The sequence below is a fragment of the Ornithorhynchus anatinus genome, chromosome 1 (genome assembly GCF_004115215.2).
Source record: "Ornithorhynchus anatinus isolate Pmale09 chromosome 1, mOrnAna1.pri.v4, whole genome shotgun sequence".
NCBI classification, from domain to species: domain Eukaryota; kingdom Metazoa; phylum Chordata; class Mammalia; order Monotremata; family Ornithorhynchidae; genus Ornithorhynchus; species Ornithorhynchus anatinus.
The window spans coordinates 101,293,050-101,312,545 of NC_041728.1; the positions used below are offsets into that span (position 1 = coordinate 101,293,050).

At 45.4% G+C, this 19,496-nt stretch overlaps 1 protein-coding gene across 1 annotated transcript in view; it reads left to right on the top strand.

Annotated features, from left to right (window-relative positions):
- Positions 1-12,262: 12,262 nt before the first annotated feature.
- The window catches only part of ANKUB1 (ankyrin repeat and ubiquitin domain containing 1), a 51,641-nt gene continuing 44,407 nt past the window's right edge, over positions 12,263-19,496 (top strand). The window contains exon 1 of the mRNA XM_029052549.2: positions 12,263-12,883. Coding sequence (XP_028908382.1) covers positions 12,794-12,883 — 90 coding nt within the window. The 5' untranslated portion in view covers positions 12,263-12,793. The remainder of the gene's footprint in view (positions 12,884-19,496) is intronic.

Sequence of the window (19,496 nt, forward strand, 5' to 3'; positions counted from 1 at the left end):
CAAAGTGAAGATTTCTAAGATTTCCACTGAATTATAAGATCGTTGAGGGCAGGGATCATGACTGCCAACTCTGATAATACTCTCCCAAACATTTAGTACAGTATCTGGGATGCCAAGCTCAAGAAATAGCACTAATTTATTGCTTGACAGTCTTTTCAGTTTATTTTCATTCATTCATTCATTCAATCATATTTATTGTGCACTTACTGTGTGCAGAGCACTGTACTGAGCACTTAGAAAGTACAATTCGGCAACAAGTAGAGACAATCCCTACCAAATGGGCTCCAAGTCTAGAAGGGGGAAGACAGACAACAAAGCAAAACAAAGCAAGTGGACAGGCATCAATAGCATTAATGTAAATAAATAGAATTTTAGCTCTATACACATCATGAATAAAATAGAGTAATAAACATGTACATATATACACAAGTGCTGTGGGGCAAGGAAGGGGCGTAGAGCAGAGAGAGGGATTAACAACACGGCTGGGTTGAAAGAGCCCGGGCCTGGGAGTCAGAGAACCCAGGTTCTAATCCTGTCGGCTGTGTGACGCTGGGCAAGTCACAGGTTCTCTGTGCCTCAGTTTCCTCATCTGTAAAATCGGGCCTCAGTTTTCCTCCCTCCTAGTTACTCTGTGAGTTCGATGTAGATAGGGACTGTGTCCACCCTGATGATCTTGTAACTACTCTAGCCCTTAGAACAGTGCTCAAAACATAGTAAAGTACTTAACAAATGTCACTATAATTCTTATTAGTTATTATCACTTTTCCTATGCAACCTTCTCTAACTCCCTTAATCATCTTGGATGATTTCTCTGTACCTCCTCCAGTTCCTTCAGGCCTTTCTTAAGAAAGGCTGACCACAGCTTCATAGGGTAGTTCCCATGTTTTTGTTCCTACCCTGTTATGTGCCTTTTTTATGGTATTCGTTAAGAGCTTACTATGGGTCAGGTACTGTACTAAGTGCTGGGGTAGACGAGGAGAAGCAAAGTGGTACAGTGGATAGAACACAAGCCCGGGAGTCAGAAGGTCAAGGGTTCTAATCCCAACTCCTCCACTTGTCGGATGTGTGACCTTAGGCGAGTCATTTCACTTCTCTGTGCCTCAGTTCCCTCATATGTAAAATGGGGATTGAGACTGTGAGTCTCACGTGGGACAGGGACTGTGTCCAACCTTTGCTCTACTTGCTTTGTTTTGTTCTGCTTTGTTTTGCTGTCTGTCTCCCCCGTTTAGACCGAGAGCCTGTCACTGGACAGGGATTGTCTCTATCTGTTGCTGAATTGTACATTCCAAGTGCTTAGTACAGTGCCCTGCACATAGTAAGCGCTCAATAAATACGATTGAATGAATGAACCTGATTTGCTTGTATCCACCCCGGCATCAAGTGCAGTGCCTGGCACATAGTAAGCACTTAAATACCACAGTTATTATTCTTATTATGCAAGCTAATCAGGTTTGACCCAATCCATGTTCTATGTGGGGCTCACAGTCTTCATTCCCCTTTTTCAGATGAGGTAACTGAGGCACAGAGAAGTGAAATGACTCATTCAAGTTCACACAGTGGATTAGAACCCAGATCCTTTTGATGCCCACGCCCATGGTCCATCCATTAGGCCACATTCTTAGCTTAGCGGAAAGATCCCGGGCTTGGGAGTCAGAGGTCATGAGTTCTAATCCTGGCTCCGCCCCTTATCAGCTGTGTGACTTTGGGCAAGTCACTTAACTTCTCTGTGCCTCAGTTACCTCATCTGTAAAATGGGGATTAAGACTGGGAGCCCCACATGGGACACCCTGATTACCTTGTATCTACCTCAGCGCTTAGAACAGTGCTTGGCACATAGTAAGCACTTAACAAATCTCACCATTTTTATTATTGCTTCTCTTTAGCTTGTTACCATTAGGTGTCTAACCATCTGAAGTCTCCTTTCACTGTGGGTAGGTAGATTTCAAACCCTTCTTACCCCAAGTTCAGTGGCTGCTCATTATTTTTCAGTATGTTGATGTCATTTGACTAGGGCACAAAGACTGTCACAGACTAAGACTGTGAGCCCCACTGGGACAACCCGATCACCTTGTATCCCCCCCCGCCCAGTGCTCAGAACAGTGCTTTGCACATAGTAAGCGCTTAACAAATACCATCATTATTATTAAGTAGCTCTGTGGGCTGAATGGGTCTGTCTGGCAATCAATTAATCAATCATTTGTATTTATTGAGTGCTTACTGTGTGCAAAGCAATGTATTAAGCCCTTGGGAGAGTACAATATAGCAATATAACAGGTACATTCCCTGCCCACAACAAGCTTACTATCGATCAACAAATAAATCATATTTATTGAGCTCTTACTGTATGTAGAGCATCGTACTGAGTGCTTGGGAGAGTACCATATAACAGAGTTGATAGACACGGTATCTGTCCACCACGAGCTTACAGTTTAAAGAAACTGAATGATAGCTCTATTGGACTAAGAAGGTTGGTTGAGTTTTTTAGGGGGTGGAATTCAAATTCAGGATCCCCAAGCCTCAGTTACTTCTTTACATGTTAGCCCAATTGCTCAGAGATGCCGTTATGTTATGATATTACTCACATCTATTAAAGGCTTAAAATGCTCAAAACGCCATCCTAAGCCCTGGCGTAATTACACAGAATCACAATGGGGTTCCTGGTCCCTAGAGAAATCTCGATTTAAGTGGAGGAGGAGGCATCCGAAACAATAATAGTATAGTCCAATTAAGAATATAAATAGGCTGAAATTCAACAATTCGAAGCAATCAGCTGTAAAGGGTGTGAGTCAAAGAATACACAGAAGGGGCAGAGTCTCCTGGTACTTCGCCACTCAGGACAAACAGTCCTTCATTACAAACCGCCGCAGTAGTTTATGATCAAGAGCTCTATGCCCAGAGCAGTGAGGAGTAATAATAATAATAATAATAATAATAATAATAATAATAATAATGAAAACAATAAAATACCGCCCCCTCCAAGCGTCTAATATTTTTACAGTAGGATTTTTGACCTTTTACTTTTTTTACTGGATTTTCATAACATTCTCTGGTTCTATGGGTCCACCCTCCCCGACTTTGGAGGTGAATCCCTCTGGGGTCAGGGTTCATGTCTTAAAATACCATATTAACCACATAATTGTCCCCAACACATGATTGTCCCACCTTTTAAGGGGGGAATACAAGCTTAGTTTCTGCTCCACATTATTGTCAGCTGGGGAGAGAGGCAAGAATGTGACAAGGCAGAAAGGAGGGGGAGTTAGGTCACTGCGAGAAGCAGCGTGGCTTCGTGGAAAGAGCACGGGCTTGAGAGTCAGAGGACGTGGGTTCTAATCCAGGCTCCGGCTCATGTCTGCTGTGTGACCTTAGGTAAGTCACTTAACTTCTCTGTGCCTCAGTTACCTCATCTGTAATATGGGGATGAAGACTGTGAGCCCCACTGGGACAACCTGATTACTTTGTATCTACCCCAGTGCTTAGAACAGTGCTTTGTACGTAGTAAGTGCTTAACAAATACCATAATAATAATAATTGTTATTATTATTATTATTGCATGCTATTATATCAGCACTTGGGAGAGTGCAGTTGGAGTAAGAGAAGTAGCCTCAAGTGCCCTCTTACCTTCCTCTTCCTTCTGTCTTTCCTTCCCTCCTTTTCATTCTTTTCTTCTCCTCCCCATATTCACTCATTCATTCAAACGTAGTTATTGAGTGCTAACTCTGTGCAGAACACTGTACTAAGTGCTTGGAAAATATAATTCGTGCTTGGAAAGTACAAGTACATATAGTCAGGCTAAATTTTTATGACCCATATAATTGTCTTTCCTATGTTTAAATGAAATAAAAATTGCTCAATACAAGTAAATACATAAATAGAAGTATAATATAAATAATATAAACAAAAAACAAGTACATTCAAGTAAATTAAAAACAAGTAAATACAGTATTTCATCAGTCTCTAGTGATGCCTCTGTCTCAGCCTTTAAATATGCTCATGTCTCTCCCATCTTTTTTTTTTCCTGTTCACTCTCACAGTGCCATTCTGTATGTAGCCTTGAAGGCATTAGATGGTGAATGCCTGGGTGATTTTTTTTGTTGTTGTTTTTTTTTTCCGAGGCACAGTTCCCTGACAGTAACCAGTGTGAAACAAGGTCAAATGAATGCAATACAGCTTGGATGAGCCGGCTCCAACCCTCAACCTCTTGGGTAGAATTAGCCTTTTTTTTTTTTTAGTGGTATTTATTAAGCACTAACTATGTGCCAGACAGATACAAGATAATCAGGTTGGTCACAGTTCATGCCCATGGGGCTCACAGCCTTAATCCCCATTTAACAGATAAGGTAAATGAGGCACAGAGAAGTTAAGTGACTGGCCTAAGGTCATTCAATAGAGAAGTGGCCGGAGCTAGGATTATAACCCAGATCCTTCTGACTCCCAGATTTGTGCTTTCTCCACTAGGCCACACTGCTTCTCATTTGGGGCCAAAAGTAAGAAATGGCCAATCTGATTTCTAGCATCAAATTAATTTCCTGCAATTGGCACCTAAATGTCCCACGGAGCTGTAATACCACTATTTAACACGTTCTCTGAGGCAGAGCTAGGGCAGGATTCTGCGACATAATCAATCGCACTGTTCATAGGAGGCTCCGCATTCCTCTCAGATCTTAACACAGACAATGTTACACCGTGACGCATCAAGATCGAATATAGCAATGTGTTCAAAATAAATCATGATTGATTCTCTCAGTGCAGAAAGAAAGTCACTTCTCTTTGTACAGATTTTCTGCAGGGTCTTTTTGTTTCATTTCGCTTTATATGGTAAGCTAAATGCCATTCTTCATTGGTACTCATTTTCTTTAAAGATTCAGTCAGAAATAAAGGGGAACTAACTCTCCATATCAGCCCTCTTGTGCCCCAAATATTCCAGTGTGTTTTGTTTGTGTTTTTCCATTGGTGCTTAAAACAAACTCTGAATTTAAACCTAGCCTAGAGAAGCTATTTTTAGTAGCTTTTTTTTCGAGAACCATTCTCTCACTTCCGATTGAATTGGGAGACAGCTGGATAAAATTAGAGTTATGATGTGAATGTCCACAGAAAATTCATTTTTTCCATTTCCTCCGAAAAAAAACAAAACACTGCAATTTCAATACATATCTCCCTGTTTAAGAAGCTTAAGAAGAGGAGAAGGAGGAGGAGGGAAAATGCAATAACTGATCACTTTAGTCAATTTACCAGTTAAAGCAGCCATAATCTCAAATCCATCCGAAAACGTCTGCACCTGGCATTTTTCATCTTAAAGTCATTGCATTTTAGCTCATAAATTCAGTGTAATACTTAGCTGCCATTTACTTCGACCTGTTCTTGTGAAAAGACCCTAATCATTCAATAAACACAATTGATTGATTCACCTACATACATAAAGACCTTTGTTTAACCACTGACAGAAGCAAAAAATTAGTCTAAGCCTAGGTAACCTTTAAAAGGCCCCAGAAAAACTGCAAGGATTGGCCATTTCTCCTCGGGAGATTTAATTACAAGATAAAACTTCCTGCAGAATTCTCATTTTCCTACCAGCCATACCTAATGGTGACCTACATGTCCGTCCTCTGGACTGTAAGCTCGTGGTGGGGAGGGAACGTGTCTGCCAACTCTGTTGTATCACACTTTTCCAAGCACCTAGTACGGTACTCTGCACTCAGTAAGCGTTCAATAAATACGATTGATTGATTGGTTGGTGCTGAGCGAAGATTGCTCACAAGGTTTTGACTGTCACAGAGAAGCAGCGTGGCTTAGTGGAAAGAGCCCGGGCTTGGGAGTCAGAGGCCGTGAGCTCTAATCCCAGCTCAGCTGCTTGTCAGCTGTGTGACCTCAGGCAAATCACTTAGTCACTTCACTTCTCTGGGCCTCAGTAACCTCATCTGTAAAACGGGGATTAAGGCTGTGAGCCTCACGTGGGACAACGTGATGACCCTGTATCTCCCCCAGTGCTTAGAACAGTGCTCTGCACATAGTAAGCGCTTAACAAATACCAACATTATTACTTAACTTCTCTGTGCCTCAGTTACCTCATCTGTAAAATGGGGATGAAGACTGTGAGCCCTACATGGGACAACCTCATGACCTTGTAACTACCCCAGTGCTTAGAACAGTGCTCGGCACATAGTAAGCATTTAACAAATCCCAGTGTTATTATTATTATATAGCAGAGAATCAGCTTTGGCTGGTACAGACAGGGAGTTTTTGCTGTAAGACCATAGGCTTGGGAGTCTACTTGTCCACTTGATGGTCAACTGCTTCCCAAGGATTCCCTTGGCTTCCAAGCCCTCTCTCTCTCTTTTCCCTTTTTCTCTTATCCTCCCCACCTCCCTCCCTCCCCGCTGCCTACCTTTTGATATCAGAGGAAACGAAGGACTTTATTTTGCCAGCCATCTCCGAACACAGTTGACTAGATAACAATGACTGTGGTATTTGTTAAGTATTTACTCTGTACCGTGCACTAAACCAAGCGCCGGGGTAGATTTGATATTATTGAGTCAGACCCAATCCCTGTCTCACGGGGGGCTCAGGGTCTAAGTAGGAGCGAGAAGAGTGAGCCCGTTGTTGGGTAGGGATTGTCCCTATCTGTTGCCAAATTATACTTTCCAAGCACTTAGTACAGTGCTCTGCACATAGTAAGCGCTCAATAAATACGACTGAATGAATGAAAAGGAAGTGTTGTCTAGTTGACAGGGCACAGGCCTGGGATTCAGAAGGAACTCTGGGTTCTAATCCCAGCTCTACCTGTGACTGTTGTGTGAGCTTGGGCAAGTCACTGAACTTCTCCGTGCCTCATTTACCTCATCTGTAAAATGGGAATTATGACTGTGAACCCCATGTGGGATGAGGATTCTATCCCATCTGATTGGCTTGAAATAATTATTGTAATAATGACTGTGGTATTTGTTAAGTGCTTACTATATGCCAGACACTGTACTAAGCACTGGGACAGATATGAGGTGACTGGGTTGGACACAGTCCAACTTTCCCGAGTGCTTGTACTTTCCCAAGTGCTTAATACAGTGCCTAGCACACAGTAAGCGCTCAGTAAATATGACTGAATGAATGAACAATCCTTGTCCCACACAGGACTCACAGTCTTAATCCCCATTTTACAGAGGAGGTAACTGAGGCCCAGAGAAATTAAGTGATTTGCCCAAGGTCACACAGCAGACAAGCGACAGAGCCGAGATTAGAATCCACATCCTACTGACTCCTAGGCCCGTGCTCTATCCACCAGGCCAGACTGCTTCTCCAATCTGCCTCGGTGCATACTACAGTGCCTGGCACATAGAAAGTGCTTAACAAATACCATTTTTTAAAAATGTATTGAATCCCCTTTATACAGACACAAAGCAACTTAATCAAGGTCACACAGCAGATAAATAATAATAATGTTGGTATTTGTTAAGCGCTTACTATGTGCAGAGCACAGTTCTAAGCGCTGGGGGAGATACAGGGTCATCAGGTTGTCCCACGTGAGTCTCACAGTTAATCCCCATTTTACAGATGAGGTAACTGAGACCCAGAGAAGTGAAGTGACTTGCCCAGTCACACAGCTGACAAGTGGCCGAGCTGGGATTCGAACCCATGACCTCTGACTCCCAAGCCCGGGCTCTTGCCACTGAGCCACGCTGCTTCTCTAAATGGGGGATAAATAGATAAATGGTGGAGCCAGAATTAGGACCCAGGTCATCTGACTCCTAGGCCCATGCTGCTTCTCACTAATTTCCTTGAATGGAAATTTCCCAGACTGTCTCCATTCAAAGAGAGGGAGCACAGGAGATGCATTCGTCCATTCAATCCTATTTATTGCACGCTTACCGTGTGCAGAGCTCTGTACTAAACCCTTGGGAAAGTACAATACAACAGTGAACAGACACATTTCCTGCTCACACAGTGTAGAGCGGGGAGAAAGACATCAATATTAGCAAATAAATTACAGCTATGTACATATGTGCTGTGGGGCTGGGAGCGGGGAAGAATAAAGGGATCAGAAACCAACTCCATCCAGATGGAAAAGGCCTGTCTAATGTCTCCCCCTCTCTTCATTCATTCATGCATTGAATAATCCTATTTATTGAGCGCTTACTGTGTGCAGAGCACAGTACTAAGTGCTTGCAATGTACAATTCAGCAACAGATAGAGACAATCCCTGCCCAGGAACGGGCTCACAGTTTAAAAGGGGGAGACAGACAGCAAAACCAAACAATAATAATGTTGATGTTTGTTAAGCGCTTACTATGTGCAGAGCACTGTTCTAACCGCTGGGGTAGACGCAGGGGAATCGGGTTGTCCCCCGTGGGGCTCACGGTCTTAATCCCCATTTTACAGATGAGGTAACTGAGGCACAGAGAAGTGAAGTGACAAAATAGATAAATAGATAAATAGATATATACACATCATTAATAAAATAGAGTAACAAATAATATATACAAATATACACAAGCGCTGCGGGGAGGGGAAGGGGGAAGAGCAGAGGGAGGGAGTCGGGACGACGGGGAGGGGAGGGGCAGAGGGAAAGGAAGGGCTCAGTCTGGGCAGGCGTTCTGGAGGAGGTGAGCTCCCAGTAGGGTTTTGAAGAGGGGAAGAGAGCTGGGCGGTTGGGGAGTGTCGTGTAACTGAGGGGGGTCGCATAAGCTTGCTATGGTCAGGGAACCTTTCTGTTCATTGTTATATTGTATTTTCCCAAGGGCTTAGTACAGTGCTTTGCACACATTAATCACTCAACACCCCCTCTAAGGGTGGCACCTGGAGAGTTTCCAGTCCTCTACCAGTCTCAACTATTGTTTCAATAGTATTTATTTCAATCGTATTTATTGAGCGCTTACTATGTGCAGAGCACTGTACTAAGCGCTTGGGATGAACAAGTCGGCAACAGATAGAGACGGTCCCTGCCGTTTGACGGGCTTACAGTCTAACTATTGGAGGGAGAGTCAAGCAGAGGCCTGTCCACTCTATTCCTAGCTTGGCCAGTGGCTAGCGAGGGGAAGGCAATCTGCTACAAGTTAAAACTCACCTGTCCTGGGCAGCAGCAGCATGGGAGAGAGTCGAGGGCGGAGACTCAAGTTTACCGCGCAGAAGGAGGCGATGGTAAACCGCTTCCATATTTTTACTGAGAAAACTCTCTGGGTCCACTACCGGAACGATTGCAGATGGAGGTGGGGCCTTCTGGGAGGGATGCGTCCGTGGCGTCGCTATGGGTCGGAGATGACTCGAGGGCATGAGACAAGACAGATGCTCAATAAATACGACTGAATGAATGAACTCTCTCCCTCAACTGGAATCCTCTAACTATTGGGAGAGAGGAGGTCAGTTCAGGCAGAAAGTCCCCAGGGGCGGAGGGAGGGGAAGGACAGACTGAAACTTCCTTTCAGTCGGGGCCAGTGTTGACATCACGGTTCCTAAATGTCTTTTCCAAAGTCTCGATCGGGTCTGGATGAGCTGAGCTCCTTTGCCGTTAGCTGGGCCCTCACTGCTTTAGCCCTGTGCAAACTGGGAACAGAGAAAGGTCGCCACATGCCGACGTTGGCAACTCGTTGAGTTCGATTCAACGGACTGGCGTTTCCTTAAACCCAAGTGAGTCGCCTTTAATCTGGGGCCGTGCCATCATTTTAATAACAGAGCTCCAGCAAACTTCAAGCAACTTGCGACCAACTCTACTTTGCTCTAGAGAGTATAGAGCTCAAAAAAAGAACATCTTCTCTGGAATGCCAAGTGCTCTGATGTGTTAAGTAGATTTTTACTCACTTTAAATGGAAACACTCCTTTGCATTCCCCCGAAACAATCCTTTTGTTCCCAACAAAAAGGGAGATGATTTTTGCAAATTGATTCTAAAACATTCTAAAACATTAAGACTGGCTATCCCATTAAAAATGAATGTTTTGATCTTCGCAGTTAGACTCAAACACTACAATGATTAGTTGGGGTTTTCAAGCTTGAGTTTGGTGAATAAAGGATACCTTCCTGCAGGTGGATTTGATGTGTCCTCTTCTCAACAAAGAGTTACGGATTTAGTCACTCAAATACTGCACTATTATGTGCTCTTTCTTGACAGCTCTGTCCGGGAAAACAGGGTAATATATATATATAGGATTTGTACTCTTTTTTAGGAAGAAGGCATTGGTAAACCACGTCCATATTTTTACCAAGAAAACTCTATAGAACGATTGCAGATAGAGGTGGGGCCTTCTGAGAGAGATTTGCCCGTGGAGTCGCTATGGGTTGGAGATGACCCGACGCCATAAGACAAAACCCTTTATCAACCCCACCCTCAGCCCCACATTACTGATGTCCATATTGGTAATTTATTTTAATGTCCTTCTCCCCCTCTAGACTGTAACCTCATTGTGGGCAGGGCATATGTCCACCAACTCTCTAATATTGTACTTTCCCAAGTGCTTAATACAGTGCTCTGCATTCAGTAAGTGCTCAAAAAATACCACCGACTGATCAATTGATTGGACGTTATTCCCTCCCCCCAGCATAAAAATACTTTTTTTTTCCCCTCTTCTGACTAGAAGAAGTAGCGCTGAATCAGTCCAGAGCACCACCCCAGAACCTTAGTCTCTACGGGGCCCCTCAATGGTGGACATACTGTTTGGGCCATCTCTGCCCTTGCTCTGAGGCCAACTGTGTGACTCAGTGGAAAGAGTCTGGGCTTGGGAGTCAGAGGTCATGGGTTTGAATCCCGACTCTGCCACTTGTCAGCTGTGTGACTGTGGGCAAGCCACTTAACTTATCTGTGCCTCAGTGACCTCATCTGTTAAATGGGGATTAACTGTGAGCCTCACGTGGGACAACCCGATTACCCTGTACCTACCGCAGTGCTTAGAACAGTGCTCTGCACATAGTAAGCGCTTAACAAATACCAACATTATTAACAAATACCAACATTATTATTATTATTATCCCAACACTTCTAAAGGACCATTAGAAGCAGGGGCCAGTTGGAACCTAAGTGGCGGGAAGTGGAAGCAGCAAGGCCTAGTGGATAGAGTCCACTCCTGGGAGTCGGAAGGATTTGTATTCCAATCCCAGCTCCACCACCTATCTGTTGTGTGACCTTAGGCAAATCACTTCACTTCTCTGTCCCTCAGTCTCCTCATCTGTAAAATGGGGATTAAGGCTAAGCCTCATGTGGGACAGGGACTGTGTCCAATATGATTGTCTTGTATCTACCCCAATGCTTAGAACAGTGGCTCATATATAGTAAGCACTTTGCTAAAAGAAAAAAAAAGGCTTGGCATCCAGCTAGTTCTTTTTTCGTGCCTCAGAAAGTTTTGCTGGCCTCAACAGGAGGCCCTTTAATATGTTCCAAACAGTCCCCAAGGCAGCGTGGGCAGGCTCCTGACTTCAAAGGCCATAGTGGTCTTCTTTCCTGAAAAGAATCACGCCCCATTTCCATCTTTCCCTCATGGGGAGCTGATGCATCAGTCAATCAATTTCATCATATTTATTGAGCGCTTACTAAAGCCCTGACTTTATTGAGCTCACCACAGTTGATGAGAATCAGCAGTCTTGGGTTTTAGGTTCCAAATCCTGTGGGACCCTGAGCAAACTACGGGAGACGCAGTGAGGCCTAGCGGATTAAGTACGAGCCTGGGAGTCCAAAGGCTCTGGTTTCTAATCCTCGCTCTGTCACTTGTCTGCTGTGTGACCTTGGGCAAGCCGCTCCACCTCTCTGTGTCCCAGTCACCTCATCTGTAAAATGGGACTCTGAACCCCATGGGGGACGAAGATTGGATCCAACCTAATTAGCCTGTATGTAAGCCAGTGGTTAGTACGGTGCCTGACGCTTACATAACAGTTAACACACACTTAACAAATACCATCAAAAAAAAAAAAAAAGCAACGAAACTTTGCTCCGCGTCTCTGCCCTGTTAAAAATGGGGTTCCGAATACTTCTTGCCAGCATTATATGGGTGTGCTGAAGACGGATTAAGGGAAATAAACATCGGCAAGGTGCTTTAAATCCCGGGCACAAAAGTGGCTAGAGAAAGACCAACAATTATGGAGTGACTTGTCGTGTAGTTTGCTACTGGCATGAGAAGGGGTGGGCTGAAGGAACAATAGAACCACTGTCCTGGCCTTTACACTCATCTTCTTTGTGTAAGTAGTTCAGGTTCCTCCCTCAGTCCAAGATCCCGGGGCCCTGCCAGGAAATGAAGAAGGCGGAGTCGTCATGGAAACAAGAACGCTTCACCAGACTTATTTACCGAGAACTTTAGGGATTACCACACGCTGAAAAGCCCAGGGTATTTCTGCTTGCCGTCTGCCAAGTCTTCTTTATCCGATGCCTCTCTCTGCACAGTTTCTTTAATCGGCGACACCAAAATAAATACCGGGTTCGAGAATGGGCAGGTGGAGGTTACGGTCGGATAAGTTCGGTCTGCGCACGGTGATCTTACATTTGCATGCCCAAAGCTTGTTCACACTTGCCTTGACCTGTGAGGCTTGTTGGTTTCCTTTATTTGGGAAAAGGATAGATGTTGTCTTTTGACTCTGGCAGGGGAAAGGAATCCGGTTCACTGTAGCCCCGTGTCTGAGCTACCGTGGTCTGTAGGAGTATTCCTGGTACAGGCTTGTCTGGGAGAGACACCCTCAACTCGGAGGCTGGAATTTAGAGCAGCGGCTGCCTGTCATTTGGATCCATTAATTGTGGATGGGAACTTTTCCTCCCCCCCTCACCCCACCCCACCAGCATGTTTTGTTAGCTGGGCCGAACCTTCCAGAAATTTCTCAGCAGGAATTTGCAGAATGAGGATTTTCGTAGCCTTTGAAGGAGTCTTTGAATCCTTTGATGTTTCGGCAGAGGACACAGTGCAGACTCTAAAGCTGATGATAAAGGTAGGCTCCTTGTCGCTTAACGAGCTACCGGACCCTTGTTAGAATGAATAGCTCTGTGGTTTAGTGCGTCGGGTAAGTTCGGAGAATATGCAGCGTTTGCTATTCCGGGGACAAAAAGAAAGGGGCTATTGTTACGGGAAGCAGAAATCTTCTGGGAATTCCAGAGAAATGAAGCCCTATTATCCCACAGGGAATTTCGGCCTGGGGGAGACAGCTGGACATAATAATAATGAAGATGGTATTTGCTAAGTGCTTACTATGTGTCAAGCACCGTTCTAAGCACTGGGGTAGATACAAGTTAATCAGGATGGACGCAGTCCCTGTCCCACATGGGCCTCACGGTCTTCATCCCCATTCTACCGATGAGGTAACTGTGGCACAGAGAAGTGAAGTGACTTGCCCAAGGTCACCCAGCAGACAAGTGGCGGAGCCGGGATTAGAAGCCGGGTCCTTCTGACTCCCAGGTCCGGGCTCTACCCATTAGATCACGTTGTCGTTAGGTTGGAGGAGGAACCCTGGCAGCGGACACCTCCGCCTTGAGCCTTTCACCTCATCAGAAGGAGCCTTGGCAGCCAATAGAAAAGTTAGACGGCTTCCCGAAACACATCATCGGATCACTGAACAACTTGGACAGCTGTAAGGCACCTGGACTTCCAAAAGGGCTGGGGTGGGAGTATACATGAGAGGAATACCAGGTATTACCTGCTAGACTGGAAGCTTACTGTGGGCAGAGTCTACCGACTCTGTTATATTGTACTGTCCCAACCACTTAGTACAGTGCTCTGCACACAGTAAGAGTTCAATAAATGCAGTTGATTTCATATTCATCCATACGGCACCCCATCGTCTCCTCTGTTATTACCGGAGCGCCTGCTGATGGGATTAACCACACCCTGTCCCTTCCGGCATTATTATTAGTTGTTATTTGTTAAGCATTACTGGTATTTGTTATTATGTGCCAGGCACTATGCACTAGGCACTAGGGTAGATACAAGATAATAATAATAATAATGATTATTATTTTCACGGTACTTGTTTGGCACTGTGTGCCAGGCACTGTACTAAACACTGGGAAGGAAACAAAGAAATTGGGTCGGACACAATCCCTGACCCTCATGGGGCTCACAGTCTCAATCCGCATTTTACAGATGAGGGAACTGAGGCCCAGAGAAGTGAAGTGACTTGCCCACAGTCACACAGCTGCCAAGTGGAGGATCTGGAATTAGAGCCCAGATCTTCTGACCCTTCAAGCCCATGCTCTTTCCACTGGGCCATGCTGCTTCTCTAGGCAATGCCAACTTAGCATCCGACCTTCATGGATCCCCTCTGCCTGCACTGGTATGGGCCATGGCTGTGATCCAATATCTGTTTTACCATTCATACATTCATTCAGTCAGTCAGTCAGTCACATTTATTGAGCACTTACTGTGTGCAGAGCATTGTACTAAATGCTTGGAAAGTACAATTCAGCAACAAAGAGAAACAATCCCTGCCCACAATGGGTTCACAGTCTAGAAGGAGGGAGGGAGACATCAAAACATGTAAACAGGCAATGAAGTATCACTCAGAAGACCTCCCGCTGCCCCAACCCCACAAAAAAAAAAAAAAATGGGCTGGGCGGTGCTCACTTCACCAATTGGAGGGACTGAGTGGGGAATAAATAGTTCTAGAATCAAGAGGAAATGGGATGACAACTGGCAGTGACTGGACTCCTCAGGGTTGTTCTCTACTCCTCCCGAAACCTTCTTGGAGACATGACACGCAAATTCGTGAAGCGTTCCATATTTTTCTGTTTATTGCCATTGTTCTCATCTGTCCGTCTCCCCCGATTAGACCGTAAGCCCGTCAAACGGCAGGGACCGTCTCTATCTGTTGCCGACTTGTTCATCCCAAGCGCTTAGTACAGTGCTCTGCACATAGTAAGCGCTCAATAAATACTATTGAATGAATGAATGACTCAATCAGTCAAGCAGTCAGTGGTATTTATTGGGCATTTACTACGTGCAGAACACTGTACTGAGACCTTAGGAGAGTACAGCACAACTGAATTAGCAGATACGTTCCCTGCCCACATGGAGCTTACAGCCTAGAGGGGGAGACAGCCATTGATATTAATATATAAGTCATTTATAATATATAATTTAAAGATATGTGCATAAATGCTGTGGGGTTGGGGATGGGACAGATATCAAATGTCCAAATCCTTCAGCCCAGATTTCTTTACCCCACCCAAAACTAGCTCAGGCCGGAGGGAAGTGGCGTCAGAACTTGGCTTGTGGATAGTCAATCTATCACTAAATCTTGTCGGTTCGACCTTCACGACATTGCTAAAATCTGCCCTTTCCTCTCCATCTAAACTGCTACCATGTTAATCCAAGCATTTATCCTATCTTGCCTTGATTATTTTATTAGCCTCCATGCTGAGCTCTCTGTCTCTAGTCTCTTCTCCCTCCAATCCATACTTCATTCTGCGGCCCTGATCATTTTTCTACAAAACATTCAGGCCATGTTTCCCCAGCTCTCAAGAATCTCCAGTGGTTGCCCATCCACCTCCACATCAAACAGAAACTCCTCGTCTTGTCTTGTCTTACGCTGTCGAGTCGTTTCCGACCCATAGTGACCCCACGGACACATCTCTCCCAGAACGCCCCGCTCTCCATCTGCAATCGTTCTGGTAGTGGATCCACAGAGTTTTCTTGGTAAAAATATAGAAGTGGTTTATCACTGCCGCCTTCCACGCAGTCAACTTGAGTCTCCGCCTTCGGCTCTCTCCCGTGCCGGTGATGTCCTTACTGTCGGTTTTAAAGCGCTCGGTCACCTTGAGAAGCAGCGTGGCTCAGTGGAAAGAGCACGGGCTTTGGAGTCAGGGCTCATGAGTTCGAATCCCAGCTCTGCCACTTGTTGGCTGTGTGACTGTGGGCAAGTCACTTCACTTCTCTGTGCCTCAGTTCCCTCAACTGTAAAATGGGGATGAAGACTGTGAGCCCCACGTGGGACAACCTGATTCCCCTATGTCTACCCCAGCGCTTAGAACAGTGCTCGGCACATAGTAAGAGCTTAAGAAATACCAACATTATTATTATTATTATTACCTTCCCACTCCAATTTCACCTGGTCACACTCCTCCTGCAACCCAGCCCGCATACTTTGCTCCTCTAACGCCAACCTCTTCACCGTACTTTGATCTTATCTATCTCGCCACTGAGCTCTTGCCCACGTCCTGCCCGTGGCCTGGAAGGCCCTCCTTTTTCATATCTGACAGGCAATTACTCTTCCCACCTTCAAAGCCTTATTGAAGGCACATTTCCTCCAAGAGGCCTTCCCTGACTAAGCCCTCCATTCCTCTTCTCCCACTCTCTTCTGTGATGCCTTGGCTTGTTCCTTTTATCCATCCCTCCTCCCAGCCCCAAAACACTCATGTACGTATCTGTACTTTTATTTATTTATATTAATGTCTGTCTCTCCCTCTAGACTAAGCTCATTGTTGGCAGGGACAGTGTTATATTGTTATATAGTACTCTCCCCAGCACTTGGTACAGTGCTCTGCACACAGTAAGGTCTCTCTAAATACAGTTGATTGACTGACTGAATACTTTGGAAGACTTGAAGGTGATTTGTGACTGAGAGCTGGGATCACTAATAATAACGGCATTCATTAAGCACGTATTTTGTGTCAAATACTCTTCCAAGTGCTGGGGTAGATACAAGTTAATGAGGTTGGACACAGGTCCTGTCCCACAGGCGGCTCAAAGTCTAAGTAGGAATAATGATATTAATAACAATTATGGTATTTCTTAAGCGCTTACTATGTGCCAGGCACTGTACTGAGCGCTGGGGTGGATACAAGCAAATTGGGTTGGACACAGTCCCTGTACCACGTCAGATTGACAGTCTCAATCCCCATTTTACAGATGAGGTAACTGAGGCACAGAGAAGTGAAGTGACTTGCCTAAGGTCACGCAGCAGACGAGTGGCGGAGCCGGAATTAGAACCGATGATCCTCTGGAGAACAGATACTGAGCCCCTATTTCACAGTTGAGATAACTGACGCACAGAAGAGTTAAATGACACAGAGGAGTTGAGTGACTTGCCCAAGGCCACAGAGCAAGCAAGTGACAGAACCAGGATTAGAATCCCAGTCCTCTGATTTCCAGACCCATGAGGCCGACTTGACCAGTCACAGAGTGTATCATAAGTGTAAATACAGTAGAGGCAGCAGATATCCTGCGTTAGAGTCACTTCCTAATACATTCCCCCGGAGGTAGATCTGTTTTAATGGCTGGTATGGCATATGCACCATCTGTATCTTCCACCTTTTACTAGGGTCCCAAGAGGAGAGAAGAGTAGAGGGTGGTCTCAGAGGAACTCTGAGTGAACCGGGCAACCCAAGGACACCCGGATCCCATGAGGACTTGGAGGGGGGTGGTGCTCCCAAAAAGCCCTCCAAGGGTCATCCACATAGGATCCATCCTTCTCTGCATCCACCCCTTCAGTCTTCCCTTCCCTCCACTCCCTTCTCGCAGTCGAATACGTCTACACACACGTGACCCAATGCCCAGAGGCCACACTGGGCCAACCCACACTCCTAGAAAAGTCCCTGGACTTTGCCATGGAACCGAGAATTCTCTGGGTCTCTACAAATCCTCTGGACTGTAATCAATCAATCAATCAATGGTATTTATTGAGCACCTACTGTGTGTAGAGTACTGTACTCGGAGCTTTGGAGAGTTCAGGACAAAAGAGTTGGTAGACACGATCCCTGACCGTGACTGAGTGGTTTGGCGGACAGAGCCTGGGCCCGAGAGTCAGAAGGTCATGAGTTCTAATCCCGGCTCCACCCCTTGTCTGCTATGTGACCTTGGGCATCTAACTTCACTTCTCAGGGTCTCAGTTACCTCATGTGGAAAAAGGGGGTTAAGAGTGTGAGCCCCATGTGGGACAGGGACTGTCCAACCTCATTAACTTGTATCTACCCCAGTGCTTAGATCACAGTAAATGTTTAACAGCTACCGAAATTATTCCCTCTAAACTGTGAGCTCATTGTTAGCAGCGATTGTCTCTCTTTATTGTGGTATCGTACTTTCCCAAGCGCCTAGTATCGTGCTCTGCACTCAGTAAGCGCTCAATAAATACCATCGAATGAAGGAATAAATGAAGGCGCTTACGGTCTACAGGGTGAGCCAGACTTTAAAATGCATGACAAATAGGGGAAGTAGTAGAACATAAGGATAGGTAGAAAAGTGCTGTTGAGGTGGAGTGTGGATCAAAGTACTTAAGGGGTACACAGACAAGTACACAGTCGATGCAGAGGAGAGGGAGGATAGGGGAAATTTGGGCTTAGTCAGGGAAGGCCTCTTAGAGGAGATGGGGTTACGGGAGGGTTTTGAAAGTAGGGAGAGAAGCGATATATCAACTATGAAGGGGAAGGAGTACCTTGCCCGAGGAAGGATGTGGGCAAGGGGTCGGCGGAAGGTTACACGAGATGTTGGAACAGAGAGTCGGTTGGCATTAGAGGAGCGGAGTGTGTGGATTGTGTTGTAGGAAGAGATCGGCGAGATGAGGTAGGAAGGAGACAGCTGATTGAGTACCTTAAAGCTGATGGTGAGTAGTTCCTGTTCGACGCTGAGGTGGGTGAGTAAACACTGGAGGTTTTTGAGGAGTAGACACTCTTTAGACTGTAAGCTCCTTGTGGGCAGAGAGCTTGTCTACCGACTCTACGACACTGTAATCTCCCGGGCACATAGATGCAGTGTGCTGCACACAGTAAGTGCTGACCGATCGACCGGTTGGGATTTGGGGAGTTACAATAGGCTCGTGCTCCTGTCGGAAGCTTTCGGGTTAAAATCAAAGTGGTTTTCAGTTCTTTGTGGACATTTTGTAATTAGGCCCAAGCGAGGCAGCAGGTTAGAACTCGTTGCAATCCATTAAGAAGGAGAAGGGTCACAATGAGTTACATTTGAGATTTTCACCCTTAGAAGACAAGGATTCTGAGCCCACTGATCTGGAACGGATTCATTCCTAGTTCCATTTGAGGGAGACCCCATTACCAACCCAGACCCCCCTGCTGCAGCCCTCAAAGTCTCTAGTTCTCTCTCCCAAAGTGCTATTAACGAGGGGTTTGACGTTCAAGCACCCGCTCTCAGTTCGGCGGCAAATGGGCTACGAGTCTGTTTAAGGGAAGTCCTAAAGGAGAATTAGTTTTCTTGAAGGTAATGGGCCTCCAGTGGTAACGCCAACCAAGATTTCTTTCTCCAAAGGCCTCGGAGACTTCCCAGAAATGTATTTTTATTCTGTGCATTATGGGGAGAGGTTTCAGCTTTCTACTTGCTCAGATGCATTCATTTGATTGTAAAATGGCAAGATCCCTTGATGGAAACTTGGTTTGCACTATCAAACCTCTACCAAATTTGCAGTGACCCTCATAATAACAATAATAATTATGGTACTTGTTAAACGCTTACTCTGTGCCGAGCACTGTTGATGATGATGATGGTATTTGTTTAAGCGCTTACTACGTGCCGTGCACTGTTCTAAGCACCGGGCTAGGCACAAGTAAGGGTGGACACAGTCCCTGTCCCACATGGGGTGCACACTCTTAATCCCCATTTTACAG